The 15,228-nt window shown below is 27.1% G+C and overlaps 1 protein-coding gene across 2 annotated transcripts; it reads left to right on the forward strand.

Moving 5' to 3' along the window:
- The first annotated feature begins 8,317 nt into the window (after positions 1 to 8,317).
- LOC130664132 (RNA exonuclease 1 homolog) lies at positions 8,318 to 15,150 on the forward strand. Of its 2 annotated transcripts, none has more exons than XM_057463907.1 (9): positions 8,318 to 8,634; positions 8,719 to 10,445; positions 10,515 to 10,836; positions 10,931 to 11,079; positions 11,248 to 11,724; positions 11,806 to 12,103; positions 12,183 to 12,345; positions 12,451 to 12,710; positions 15,047 to 15,150. In XM_057463907.1, exons 1-9 carry the CDS (start codon positions 8,535 to 8,537, stop codon positions 15,130 to 15,132), a joined length of 3,582 nt encoding a protein of 1,193 aa, XP_057319890.1. In that variant the 5' UTR covers positions 8,318 to 8,534; the 3' UTR covers positions 15,133 to 15,150. The 2 variants fall into 2 exon arrangements, with proteins under 2 accessions (XP_057319890.1, XP_057319891.1); XM_057463908.1 differs by having other exon boundaries at positions 8,722 to 10,445.
- The last annotated feature ends 78 nt before the right edge of the window (positions 15,151 to 15,228 follow it).

Genomic DNA, 15,228 nt, shown 5'->3' on the forward strand with positions numbered 1-15,228 from the left:
GATGCACATAATATTATATAAACGCCGTAGCGATTTACCACATAAAGAGTCATTCAGTCATAGACATCGACCCGTGGTAATGTTACGTTAAAAGTATACATACTTGCCGTAGCCAGTATCTGTCAGCTCTTACTCGAGCCGCTTCAACTAACTACTCTTTCATACTAGTACGAGCCGGCGTGAAAAAATATCGGGGTATTCAACTAACTAACGGCTGCCTCGGTCACGGCGGATACTACAATGTCTCCCTGCATCGAAATTACATGTTGATACTTGAAATATTTTTGCATTTATAACACTGGCAGTTTATTATTGTTTTTTTTTTTGTTTTTTCAATTAAGTAAATAAATAATTTTTTTGTTTTAATTATTTGACATTTTTAATTAAAAAATAAAATAATTCTCAAATACATTCTAATAGCATTAATCAATATGTATTATATTTTATGTTTTATCAATATACAATTATTTTTAGTATATTTACTTGAAGAAAAAAAAACATATTTTGAATTCTCTCTTACTTATGATGTTATATACGATAATATTATTGAGAGTTGTTAAACTATAGTAGATCATATTGAATGTTTTTATTTCATATAGATTAATATCCAAAAACAAATTGATAATTATCCCTGATTAAAAAAATGTATTTGACAGGATTAAAAAGGATTAAAATTTTAATACTTTCAAATCCTGCTAAATACTGTAAATCCTTTTTCAAAATTCACGATTAATCATATTAAATACTTTTTAATGCTAAAATAATCGAAAGGAGTAGAAGGATTTGAAAGGATTTAACTAGCATTTGAAATTTCTAGTTCTATTGAATACTTTTTGATCCTGAAATAATGTTTTTATTTCGTTATCTTTTTAGGATATAAAAGGATTCAACCAGTATTTAAAATTTTTAATGCTATCGAATACTCTTTAATCCTAAAATAAAGTTTTTATTTCAATATCTTTTTAGGATATAAAAGGATTCAACTAGCATTTGAAATTTCTAATGCTACCGAATACTTTTTAATCCTGAAATAATTTTTTTATTTCATAACCTTTTTAGGATATAGAAGGATTTCACCAGTATTTAAAATTTCTTATGCTACCGAATACTTTTTAATCCTGAAATAATTTTTAAATTTCGTTATCTTTTTAGGATTTAAATGAATTTAACCAGTATTTGAAATTTCTAATGCTATTGAATACTTTTTAATCCTGAAATAATTTTTTTATTTCGTTATCTTTTTAGGATATAAACGGATTTAACCAGTATTTGAAATTTTTAATGCTATTGAATACTTTTTAATCCTGAAATAATGTTTTCATTCCATTATCTTTTTAGGATATAAACGGATTTAACCAGTATTTGAAATTTTTAATGCTATTGAATACTTTTTAATCCTGAAATAATTTTTTTATTTCATAACCTTTTTAGGATATAAACGGATTTAACCAGTGTTTAAAATTTCTAATGCTACCAAATACTTTTTAATCCTGAAATAATGTTTTCATTCCGTTATCTTTTTAGGATATAAACGGATTTAACCAGTATTTGAAATTTCTAATGCTACCGAATACTTTTTAATCCTGAAATAATGTTTTCATTCCGTTATCTTTTTAGGATATAAACGAATTTAATCAGTATTTGAAATTTCTAAAGCTACCGAATACTTTTTAATCCTGAAATAATTTTTTTATTTAATTATCTTTTTAGGATATAGAAGGATTGAACCAGTATTTAAAATTTCTTATGCTACCGAATACTTTTTAATCCTGAAATAATTTTTTTATTTCGTTATCTTTTTAGGATATAGAAGGATTTAACCAGTGTTTAAAATTTCTAATGCTACCAAATACTTTTTAATCCTGAAATAATATTTTTATTTCATAACCTTTTTAGGATATAGAAGGATTGAACCAGTATTTAAAATTTCTTATGCTACCGAATACTTTTTAATCTTGAAATAATTTTTATATTTCGTTATCTTTTTAGGATTAAAAAGTATTTAACAGTTTAAATCATTTCAAATCCTGTTAAATCATGTTTTCAGGATTAAATAGTATTTAACAGAATTAAAAAATTGGAATCATGTTAAATCCTTCTGAATCATATTTTCAGGATTCGATAGCATTCATAAGGATATAAATTTTTTTAATCCTGTCAAATACTTTTGTTTAATCAGGGATATAACTTTCTAATAATTCATTTTCAACTTTTATATTAATTTGTTACATATGTTCGATATTCACTCACGCTTTAAACAATTTGACTATTAATCATTAATAAACGTGACTAAAACATAAAAACATTGTCTTTATGTAGGGTATTGTTTTTGTTTTTTTCTTTTAATGTATTGATAATAAGTATATTATTTCGATTTTACTTATGTTAAACATTTTTTTTAATCGATATAAATTTTTAATACACTTGCATTATAATATATTATGTTTTCAATATATACTTACATCTACTTTTTTTTGTTTTATTTAATACATATTAGCTAAAATCATAAAACTATAAAATATGACTTCAAATTATTTTATTTAGTTGTTTTTAACAATTAAAATCCTAAACTAGTTTAAAATTATAAATAATCGATTTTGAGTAATTAATATGTATCCATAGAAAAAAACATTTTTAGATTCATTTCAATAAAATTTTTTGTTTATTCGTTTTTATTTCTGTTACGTATTAACCCTGCTTAAAAAATTAAATAGATTCTTATAGCTGTATGTATAATGCCCTATACTTAACTATAGCACTTTTCATAGAACTCATTTATTCTTACAAAATCTCTATGGGAATTTATGAGAGAGAATCAAGTGGATTCTATGAAATTTTCTAAACAAGAAATCTTTTATATGATGATTCGTTGCATTTTTATTAAATTTCAAGTTAGATAGAACGACGGTTTCATTTTTTTTAATAGCGGCTTGAACCAATTTCTTTTTGCAGAAAAATAAAAAAATATATATATTAATTAATTAGATCAGTGTATTTATACAAAAAAAATTATTTAATTGATATAGAAATATCAATTAAATAATTTAGAAAAATACTCTAGCTTATATCAATAAATTAATTTGTTTTTTAACCATAAATATTGTATATGAAAAATTAATATTTATATTATTATAATGAATAATTATAAATTAGATTTTGGAATTAATCCAACGAGCACATTACAAGTTATCAAAAAAAAAACATTTTTGAATCAATTTTATTTTTGGAATATCTCCGAACGCACCCTACCGATCAATTTCAATTTACAGCTATTAGATATTGACAAGTCGCGTCGAATGCCACCTTTACGATCAAAATAGGTTCATCCGTTGAAAAGTTACAGATATTTACATACGTACGTACGTACACACACACATACATACACTCGAATATCATCTTGAAATTAGTCAGAATAGCTTCAAAATATACTTTAAAATTTATTTATTTAATGGTGAATAAAAAATGATTAAATTTCTTGTTTTTTTTTTTTTTATTTACATACAATTTCATGAGTCATGACTGTAGTTAATATATACACAGAGAGAATTTTATATTAGCGCTAACAATACTTCTTTTGTAGATTCTACTATCTTAGATTGTAACGAAATTTGTAAAAGTCAAGATAATAAATATAATAATCTAAATATTATAGTCAATACAATATAAGATGATAATTCTTAACATATCGAGCAATCGTACAATTCACGATCTGAATGGTCGCTATTTGGTCTAGTAGTTGTTACCATTAAAATATTTGTTTTACAATACTTGCATGATAGTATTTACCATTAAATTCTCTCCGTATATAAAAGGAAAATATAAAATAAAAATGAAATGAATGATAATAAATGAAATATTTTTCTTAAGATTCTTATAAAATCGTATATTATTTTATTAAATATAAACTTTAAACGATGTACAATAAAACTAATAAATTAGGTTATGACTAATTAATTTATTTATTTGGATTAATAAATAAGTAAAATATAATAAAAAATAGTCGAAATATTAAAATGACATCTGCCAGGCTAGAAATGACATGTTTAACAATATGTATCGGTTGCCTCACGTTAATTCAGTACATCTTGATCAACATAACTTAGATATTTACGATTTATACATACGAAATGTTTTTGATTTTCATAATTTATTTTTAAGTTTACTATTAATAATTATCGGATGAAAATTAATTTTTTATGAATATTAATGATAGCTTCCTTTGTAATTATTACTATATAAGCAGTGATCTACAATACTATGTTTGAATTGCCATGAGTTCTAAGCTTGCTCCTTTATATTTACACATGCAGTGTAATCTATTGGCTTCATCGTTCTTTCTTCGTAACGGTTAGCCAGTTAGACATCATTTACTCCACCGAAATTAAATATTATCCACTATAATTTATCGAGTAGGTTCTAAAGAAACCATTAGTTCATAAGTTTATATATGTATAGACTAGTCACAAAAATTAAAGGCTATTGAAAAAACTCCAAATTTTCAAGTGATTTTGAACAGGCTGTGACGTAGTCGAAAATTGTCGTAAATCAAAAACAAAAAAATCAATTTGTAGTTTCAAGTATCTAGTTTTCAAATCTGGTCTTTAAAAATTTTTACTATATACGGCTCCCGAGTGATCCTAAGAAAACCACCGAAAAAAAAATTTTTGCTTGTTTTATGAACGGTCTACGGGCTTCAATAAATTTTTCAATATTTTACCATGAGGCATTAGGTACTTCAATGACCTTTAATTTGCCGTAATTAAAAAGTCTATACAATGATTTTGCGCCGAGGCACCGATCAGAGTAAAAAAATCGATTCTTACTTTGACAATCAATAACTTGGGAAATAATGATCGTACAAGAAATAGAAGTAGGGTTTTGAAAACTGCAAAACGTTCTCTATAAGACACTATAAGTGGCTTTTGATGAAAAAATTTCTTTTGAAACGACAATGTTGACTAAAAATCCTATATTTAGGATTATCTAGATATCTTGTTAATACACTGATAGAAGGATTTCTTAGCATTTAAAAAGGATTTCTTAGTATTTAAGAAATCGTTTCTTAAACATCATTTTTCTGTATTTAACAAATATTTTTTACTATTTAAGAAATGATTTCTTAATAGTTAAGAAATCATTTCTCAAGACATGATTTTTTAACTATCAAAAAATCTTTTTTTAAAGAGTAAGAAATATTTGTTAAATACAAAAGCATGATGTTTAAGAAATGGTTTTTTGAATACTAAGAAATCCTTCTATCAGTGATATAACTTTGGATATAGTGGATAAACGTAAAAGTATACACAGTTAAAAACGAATCTTCAAAGTGTAAATAAAAGCGTGTGTAAAAATTCTGAGTGTTAAGTTTTCAACACTTTTTGTGTGTCAATTTAACACACTGTATTTATCTTGTTTGAACTGGCGCAATCGATTGATTTTTTAACACTCGAAAATGTTATTTTATTCGAAAGTAACACTTTCTATATGTTACTGTAAAATCAACACACAAAATATGTTAAAAATAACGTCGACCATTACAAAAGAATTCTTGGAAAATTTTTACTTTTAACATATGCGTATGTAACTTTTTTTAACACTCATAACATATTAAAATAACACACAAATAAGTGTAAAACGTTCGTTTTACACACGATATGTGTTGATTTTGACGAATGCTTTTTTACTGTGTACCTCGACGAAACCCTGAAAATTTCAAAGCGCTGCGATTTTTAACTTCCCGCTATGAAAGCCAATTTTTGAAAAAATCGGGAAGTTATTGGTTTCAACCCGATTTTCGAAAATCGATATTTTATCAGATGTCGACGTTTTGAGGTCCAAAGAAGCTATTCTGATGATTTTCAGAGAGAGAGAGATGTGTGCGTGTGAGAAAGGGGGGGGGGGTGTATAAACCTCTTATACCTTTTTAATGAACGAACCGATCCTGGTAAGGAATAATGATTTGAAATGATTTAAAGAAATTTGAATCGACTAATATCTATAGATATACACTTAACATAGAGCAAATCATTTTTCTTAATCAGAAGATCTAGATGGTTCTTGCGGCATTCATATGAGTTCTTATGAGCAAAGGTTTCTAGCAAATTTTTAGTCTTAATCAGATAATCCGTTCGAAAGATATCGTCGACGAAGGAATGAAAAAAAATGTTTTTTTTTTTTTTTTCGTTTTTCTTAGATATTTCGGAAACCATTGAATTGATCTATTCCAAAATCTAATCAGGTCTATATGAGCTGCATTAAATACTGCCTTAACCAGCAAACCCGGATTAATCGTTAAAGAGATTTCAATATTGAAATAATTTCAACAAAGTTTTTTTTTTTCTAATACATAATCCCTTAAATTGAAAACTGAATAATTTGAGATACTTTTCAGCGCTGAAGGTTGAAAACCCGCTTCAAAAGCTGCTCTAAACCTCCAAATCCGTTGATAAGTTCGAATGATATCGGCAATGAAAATTTTTTAAAATAACAATGTACTTACTAAAATATAAAAGTACTCGAAGGTATTGCGTCACGCTCAAAGAGCTCAAACATATATTGACGATATATTGTTTCCGAGCTCAAGGAGCTTTTTCATTTTAGTTTTTCGTCATTAAGACTATGAAAAAGAAATTTTTTTTTCAAATTCCACCTAGTGTATTTTTGTAGAAAATTAAATTCACTACAAAAAAGTACTAGGACATTTTGTACGTGAATCGAACTGGGGAAGTCACGGGGTTTTAAAGATCAACGAAAATTTAGTTTCCTCAGTGTCGTTTTTTTTATTATTTTTCATTTTTATTCTATCAAAAAAAATTTTTTTTTTTTTATTTTAACGAGCACGTTGTTATAGGAAATTCAATTCCCGACAAAAAATATCTGATATCATAAGGTAAAGGGCCCAGTTTCTGACCTTTTTAAAGTGCCGATTAGGGTCATACTATAAGAATTAATGTAAGATTTAATTTAATGAGAAAAATAATAATTCTATTGACTAGTTTATATTTTGTCAAATAAAGTCATGCGCGTAAAATAATTATTTGAATTGAATTAATAATTTAAATTGACGTTTTAAAAATTGACATTCAGAGACTTCGTTTCTGACCCTCAAATTATACAAACCATGATTAGGTTATGAAGTACTTACTAAGCCTCAACAAACTAAAACTATTATTTAGATAAATAAATTAAATATTTATTATTACAAAAACATAATATTTCAATATTTTAAATTTAAATAATTAAAGTCACTTTAATAGCTAGCGCCTGTTTTCATTATTTTTCATCGTAGATCGTTGTCTTTTTTTTTAAACTCGTGAATAAAAAAACATTAAAAAACTTAATTTTGTCATTATAAAAATATTATTCAACTAAAATAGTCATAACAATTTAAATACTATCGAAATTGACATTATTTTTACAATAATTTTATCACTCCAAGAGTATGTACTTTCAAGATCTAATTATGATATTTTATTTTTAAAAATGAATATTAAATGTTAATCTATTACTGTATTGTGAATAATATATAGTAGAAAATAATTTAAGAAAATTATAAATATTTCTATTTTTACATTTTATAGACATGTAATTAAAGAGATAACCTCGCTCGCAGTAAGTTATAATTTTAGGTTTAACAACTCCACCATACCTTTAAAATTGAGCCTAGTTATTGACCCTCAAATTTCAACAAGAAAACTCATTTTAACATGTTATATAAATGTATTAAATTAAATTCCAATTAAATATTGATCTATCCATCTATTTTGAGTTAAATTTTTTACTTACATGATAATTAGTTCACAGATTTAATCGTCGTACTTCCTAACGTAAACTGTTTAGACTCTACTTACAAAATGGCTTCCTCAGCCACTTATGGCTAAAATATTTGTTTTTATTCAGTCAATATTTTCTATGTTTTTTAGATTGCCATTAATTGGGCTCAGAATAAATTACAATAAATTAAGAAAAAAATTGATTTTCTTTGTAAAGTTATAGTTTTTTAAGTAAGTAAGAAAAATTCGAAAAGATCAGAAACTGGGCCAGGTTCAATAACTGGGTCTTTTACTTTAAATACTAAAAATTCATAAGCTAGAACTGACTCAACTGTCATAGTTATTTGAATTGCCGCTCTTTTAAAACGGGAATCACGCTTGCGCACAACTAGGTAGAAAATGTTTATCATTGTACATTAGCCTTAAAATTAAAGGTAAGTAAAATTTCTTTATTTGCAACAGAATCTTTATGCGTCTTTCTCAATTCTCAACAAAACTCTCTCGTCAGCCTAAATACACATATATTTTTACATGTATATATAGATATATACATTACACCAGCATAACTGAGTACTAAGAGTAACCTCAAGTAGTTTTTTTCTAAATTATTAAATTTTCTATGAACTAAACAAATAAATAGTCTACTATCCTTATGATAAAAAAAAATTCTACAATAAACATCAAAAATTTATAACGCCTAGAAATAATTAATTTAAAAAACAATGGGATGCGTAATTGTACTGCAAGTAAGATGAATTAGTAATGCTTCCATCGACTGGTTATTTTAAATCGATTACTTGTCCGTTTTATGACAACGGTTCTTGTGATAGACCCTACTGTCACTTTAAACATTTACGTCGAGGTAATATTATTATCATAACAATTAAATATTAATCTATAATAATAATAAGTGACATAATTAATTAATAAATTTATTTTACGTCAGAAGATGCCTCATCAGTGTCAGCATCAGTCGTGTCATCATTGGATTCACAGTCAGAGAGGAATCAAAAAAGAGGAACCTCCGCCAGTACTAGCACCACCATCTCATCCTCCATCAACTCATCTAGCACTAACAATTTACAATTAACTAATTCAATTACAACAACAGATTCACAGACGATACAACAACTTGTTACAGAAGCTGTAACAAAAGTTTTAGCTGATCAGAATGTCAGTAATAAAGAACAAGTATCCGAAACTATAGTATCAAAAGTTGTTGAAGGTCTTAAGCCGACATTAACTTCAAAGACCATAGGTAAACATATCGGTGTGCCACAGTTGATATCAAAGCCACCATGTGTTTACAATCCAACACCTATTTCCGAATTAAAGAAACGTCATATTGCTGTACCTGTTTACATGCCAACTAGAGAAAGTAAAGTTGCTGTAAAAAGAAAAACATCTGATGATGGTGTTAAACCATGGCTAAGTAATCTACCTGATTCTATAAAAACAAAACCTACTGAAATAACATACAAACCTACAGCTATTAATACAATAAATGCTCTGAATGACAGTAATAAAGATAAATTATCTGATAACTGTTATGTACCAACATCTAAAAGTCAATCAACATTAAATTATGATAATCATTCAAATAATTATGGTAGTCATAAAAGTAAAAAAGAAGCTTATTATCCAAAACCTAAGAAACGTCGTGAAGAATATGTACCGAAGATGGTTAAAGCTCCATTAAAATCATTGGAACAATTAAATGATTGCAGTATTGATGAATTTGAACCAGAATTTAATATGCTAGATGAGATATTAATATCTGCTAGTAGTAATACACATCAGTTAAATTACAATCCTATGAAAAGTTATTATACTATCGAGCCGAAATTTTCCGATGATGAAAATGAAGATACTGGTGGTGATGTAAATACTGGTAATAAAGTTAATAATTCAACCAAAGAAGTACAAAAAACACCCGATAAGACTATTTGTAATGATAAAAAAATTGTTGTTAATGAAAATGATGTAAAAAATAATAAATTATCCAGTGAATTGGATAATGAATTAAATATTGAAGATATTGATAATAATGAATCACGTAAAAATTGTGATGATAAAAAAGTTGTTAATAAAACTAATGATGAACGAAGTAAAGAACGTAGTAGTCATAGTAAAAGTAGTAGTAATAGTCGTAGTAGTAGTAGTAGAAGTAAAAGTAGTAGTAGTAAGAGTGATAATAATAAAGAAAAAAATGATAGAAAAGATGATAAAAAAAGTACGAGTTCGAGTGATCGGCATCGATCGTCAAGTAAACGAAGTGATAAGTCTAGCAGTAAAGACAGTAAAGAAAGTAAACAAAGTTCTTCCAGGAGTAAAGATAAGTCGCGGTCGCATCGTGATCGTGAAAAGAGTTCGAGCTCAAAGGAAAATGATAGGCATCATCATAAGTCTAGTAGACATGATAAACACGAGTCTTCCAAGTCTGGAGATAAAAAAAAGAGCAAGAGTAATAGCAATAGTAATAGTAGTAATAAAAGTAATGATGATACACAAAATCATAAATCGAGTGAAGTTGATAAAGTAATAGATATTGATTCGGATAATGATGTTGCAAATAATGAATTTGACCATTCGGGTTTTATTAATGAAGATGAATTGATGGAAACAAGTGATTCTGATCATGACGTTGAGGAAGAATGTCTTAAAATTTTTCAGGTAATTTATTATATATATATTTACTATTATCAATGATATAATTAATAAATATATAATTTATTTCTGCAGGAATATCAAGAGAGTGATCATCCAAAAGGTGTCACTACTAAAAATGAAACGAAAGCTGATCATGAAGCTGAAGCTGAAGAAATTGGTAAGAAACGTGTCGCGCATCCTCTAGCTGCCAGTACTGTTGTTCGAAGTCATCTGCCAAGTCAACCATTAAAACGATTACCTAATCCTCAACAACGAATGTATGAACGCTGGAAATTGATGCGTGAAGCCACGGCTGATAAAGCTGTAGGCAAAGCTGCTAGAGTCCCGGTTGCTGCTGACAAAGATTTATTTGGTAGTTCTGTTGCGGGAGAAAAATCACAAGTTAATGGAACTAGTAAGATATTTTTTTTTAATTTAATAACTTTTAACTTTTATATATTAAATATAACATATTGATTAATGTTGTTAATAACAATTATGATTTATAGATCGTATAAGAATAGCACCGGTATCCAATGTTAAGTCTTTAGAACAAGCTAAGAAAAAAGTGTTAGAGTCTGTTGCAAAAGTGTCTGCGGAATCAAAAACAGTGGCACAGACTCGAAAAGGTGCACGTGTCGCTCATATTCCACAAGTAGTATGTATTGCGCAATTCTATTATGTATATATATATATATATATATATAGATATATATTACAAAATTTAATAGCTGTAATATGAAATTTTAATATTGTTTTTAATTTTATAATTTATATCAGCAAAAAAAATATTTCATAATCGATAAAATATTAATAAAATGTCTAGGTACCACAACTGATACGTCCAGAGCCACTGCAAGTAACGACCCAGAAATTTCCCCTGAATATTCGTCAGTATTACGTGAATCTTATGCATGATATTTGTATACAAATATATACAAGTGGTGAGGACGCAGCGCAACGTGCATTACGTGAAGAGCTGGCCTGTCACGAGCGTTGCAAAGCCTTAACGGTCTACAAAAATTCTTGTATGTTGGCTGCGCACAGATTGAGAAAGGAAGTAGATCAAAATAGTAGTACATGTGGTGGTGATGATGATTCAATGCCATCGAGTAGTGGAATTGTTTCACATGATGCTGTACTTGCTGGTAAAAGTAAAGGATCATGGAGTGTTGTTAAATCGAAAAAAATAATAACTGATTTTAAAGGCTCTGCGCTTTATAATGTTCTTAAAAAATGGATTATGACTGAACAACAGCTCAGAGATAACGGTTTCCCACGACCTCATCCTGACAAAACAAAAGTAATTATTTTTATTCTTTGTTTATTTATTTATTTAATTAATTAATTAATTTATTTATTTATTAATAATTATTTATTTTAGGGACGAGCTAAAATTTATACAATTAATACACGCAATCAATCGATTGTATCAAAAGTGCCTAATGAAAGATATTGCAGTCGTTGCAATAAGCCTTACATGGTAGATAAATATGGTATTGCTGTGCAAAAAGAAAATTGTATTTATCATTGGGGACGTAAGTTTACTATTCGTGGTGAGGGCAAATATAGTTGTTGTCAACAATATGGTTCAGCATCTGGCTGTTCTGATGCTAAAAATCATGTTTGGGATAAAGTTGACTATGAAAATTTACGTGGTTACGTTCAAACATTACCTAAAGGCAATATAGTATTTTATTTCATTGTTTAAAATCTTGTTCTCGTATTTTTATTAGTAATTTTTTTTTTTTATATTTTTAGATATCCCTACTGAGAAACAAAAGGTTTATGCACTCGATTGTGAAATGAGTTACACGACACAGGGTTTAGAACTGACTCGAGTAACTGTTATTAATGATGACTGTAAAACTATATATGAAACACTCGTTAAACCCGATAATCCGATTATTGATTATAATACAAGGTAGTTTTAATTTATTATATTTTTAACAATTCGTACTTGATAAATCTAATTTTGTGATGGATATCAATGTTGTTTAGTTTAACTTAAATTATTTTGCCTGTTTAGATTCTCTGGAATAACGGAAGAAAATATGATGGGAGTAACAACAACACTTTTAGATGTACAAGCAACATTATTATCAATGTTTTCTGAGAAAACAATATTGATAGGTCATAGTTTAGAGAGCGATTTCAAAGCTCTTAAACTTATTCACAATACTGTCGTGGACACTAGTACAGTATTTCCACATAAAAATGGTTATCCACAGAAACGTGCATTGAAAAATTTATGCTCCGAGTATCTTCGTAAAATAATCCAAAATGATGGTAAGTAATTTAATAAAATAAGATAACCAACTTATGACCCGAATTCAATTCTTTGGCATTATATTATATTTTGAAAAATTATTGATTGTAATCTTAAATAAAATCCCCCCCCCCTCCCACTTTTTAAAATGTCCAATGACTTTCAACTGTCACAGTCGTAACAAAATTTTATTAATTAATTATCAAAAAAAAAAAAATTCTAAAAAACGGTTGACACTGTGGGCCAACCCCATAACTTCCTACTGTTTTCACGCTCAGAAAACTCGAACATTATTTGCAAATTTTTGGGCTCTTCGAACTCGAAAAAATGTTTATTTTGTTGTTCAACCAAAAAAAAGACAATTAGCTAAAAATAATTAATTTTTGTGGTACGATATCTTAGGAACGAATCAACCGATTTAGACATACTTGATGGCAATCGAAAGGACTCATCAAAACTTAGACCTAATCACATTTTGGGGCCAATCGGAAGAGTGATTTATGAGTTATATGAAAAAAACCTAACAATAATTTTTTTTTTAATTTTTCTTTTTCGTATTCTTCGTAAACGACCGATCGACTTCAAAATCTAATCAGGTCGAAGTCTTGGTGAGCCCTTTCGATTGCCACCAATCACGTCCAATTCGATAAATTCGTTTCAAAGATATACGACAAAAATTAGTTTACACACATCCATAGACACGCACACGCACGCGCGGATACACGGACATCCATCCGGAAAAAGTCGGAATAGCTTCCTAGGACCTCAAAACGTCAAGATCTGATGAAAACTCGATTTTCGAAAATCGTACCGAAACCGATAACTTCCCGCCAAAATTTTCAATTTTCATGGCGGGAAGTTAAAAATCAAAGCACTCTGTAAAAAAAGCAACGTAGTTATGATTTTGTTCGGGTATAGATTTGAAAAAACAGTTATTTGTGGTGACACGGTACCGGGACCTTTTGTCACAAACTATAATTTTTGAAAACACGAAATTTTCAGACCTTTATTATGGATCCAGAAAATGCCAAATACACTCCATTTAAGATTTCTAGTTTTTATGGGTGAATTAAATTGAATCAAAAATCGTTTATTGTTATTCCTTATAATTGGATTAAATCAACTGTTTACTGAAATTTGTCAAATAAATTTTAGTTTAGAAAATTTGAAATTTCGAATTATAATCCTATGGTCAGAATTTTACTGGCATTATTTGATAAATAACACTTAATTCCGAATCGATAACAACTATAACAGTTTCTTTGTAAAATTATGACCATTCTGTCCTTTTTTTAACTTATGCTTGATTTTTTTTTAAACAATTCTATTTTGATACGATTATAACTGTTAAAAATTATTGAATATTTTAAAAATGTGTGTGTGGGGAAGGGGACCGTCTACGAATAGCCTTTAGACTACAGCTCCTTGCTTCTTTAATCACTCACGATTTACCATATAAACAAGTATTAAAAAAAATATTCATATTTGTATTTAATCTAAATTATCTATTTAAATTATGTACATTTGATTAAAAAAAAAATTAAGCATAATTAATTTTTTATCAATCCATACTTTGAATAATCGTTAAAAAAAATTTAACATTAAATTATTATTTTATGTCAAGTATTTAATTTAATTAATGAGTTTTAGTTAATTGAAAATTTTCTCTGAGCTATTAATTTTTAATTTTTAAACGAAAATTTTATAATACATTAAATATCTGGTTTATGAAACGCGTGCTAATAATTGAATGATATAACTAAAATTTTATTTGGTAAATCGTAATAGATTCGAATTTTGAATAAACAATTTTCGTTATTCAAGATTTTTTCTTAATATGTATTTCAAAAATTTTTTTTTTTTCCATAAAAATATAATCCGTCCGATTATTAGTGACCATTTTTTGCACTTGGATATTTTAATTTTAAGATTAATAGAAATATAGTTCTATTCTTTTTTTTTTAACTAACGATATGAATTTAAAATATACAGCGAATTTCGTAACTTACTATAAAAAAAGAAAAATATTAACATAATTTTAAAACACTTGTGCGCGACTACTAGAATGTTTGACGTAAATAATATATATTTACTTGTTTTAATAATAATAAATTTAAACCACTAAACGTTAAAATATATGAATTTATAAGCATATATTTTAAACTATAGAAACATTTATAAAGTATAAAATTTTATATTATGTATTCAAATATTCAAACAGATCGTTAATGTTAAATCGGGAATATTTTAAAGCAGAAATTTCTTATATAATTTTATAAATATAATATAACGAATGATTAGTTATCCTCTGTTGAGTCTCTGCCCTAAAATAATAAATTTAAAAATAATTTTTCAGTCGGAGGTCACGATTCCAGTGAAGATGCAATTGCTTGTATGGAATTAATGCAGTGGAAAGTTAAAGAAGAAGCTAAATTACAATAAAAATAAATAAATTATGAAGTAAACAAATAAGAATAATAAATGAACAAATGAAAATAAATAACTTAATTACAAAAAAATAATATTGTGCATTTGATA

This window comes from Microplitis mediator, chromosome 2 (genome assembly GCF_029852145.1).
Source record: "Microplitis mediator isolate UGA2020A chromosome 2, iyMicMedi2.1, whole genome shotgun sequence".
In the NCBI taxonomy this organism is placed as follows: domain Eukaryota; kingdom Metazoa; phylum Arthropoda; class Insecta; order Hymenoptera; family Braconidae; genus Microplitis; species Microplitis mediator.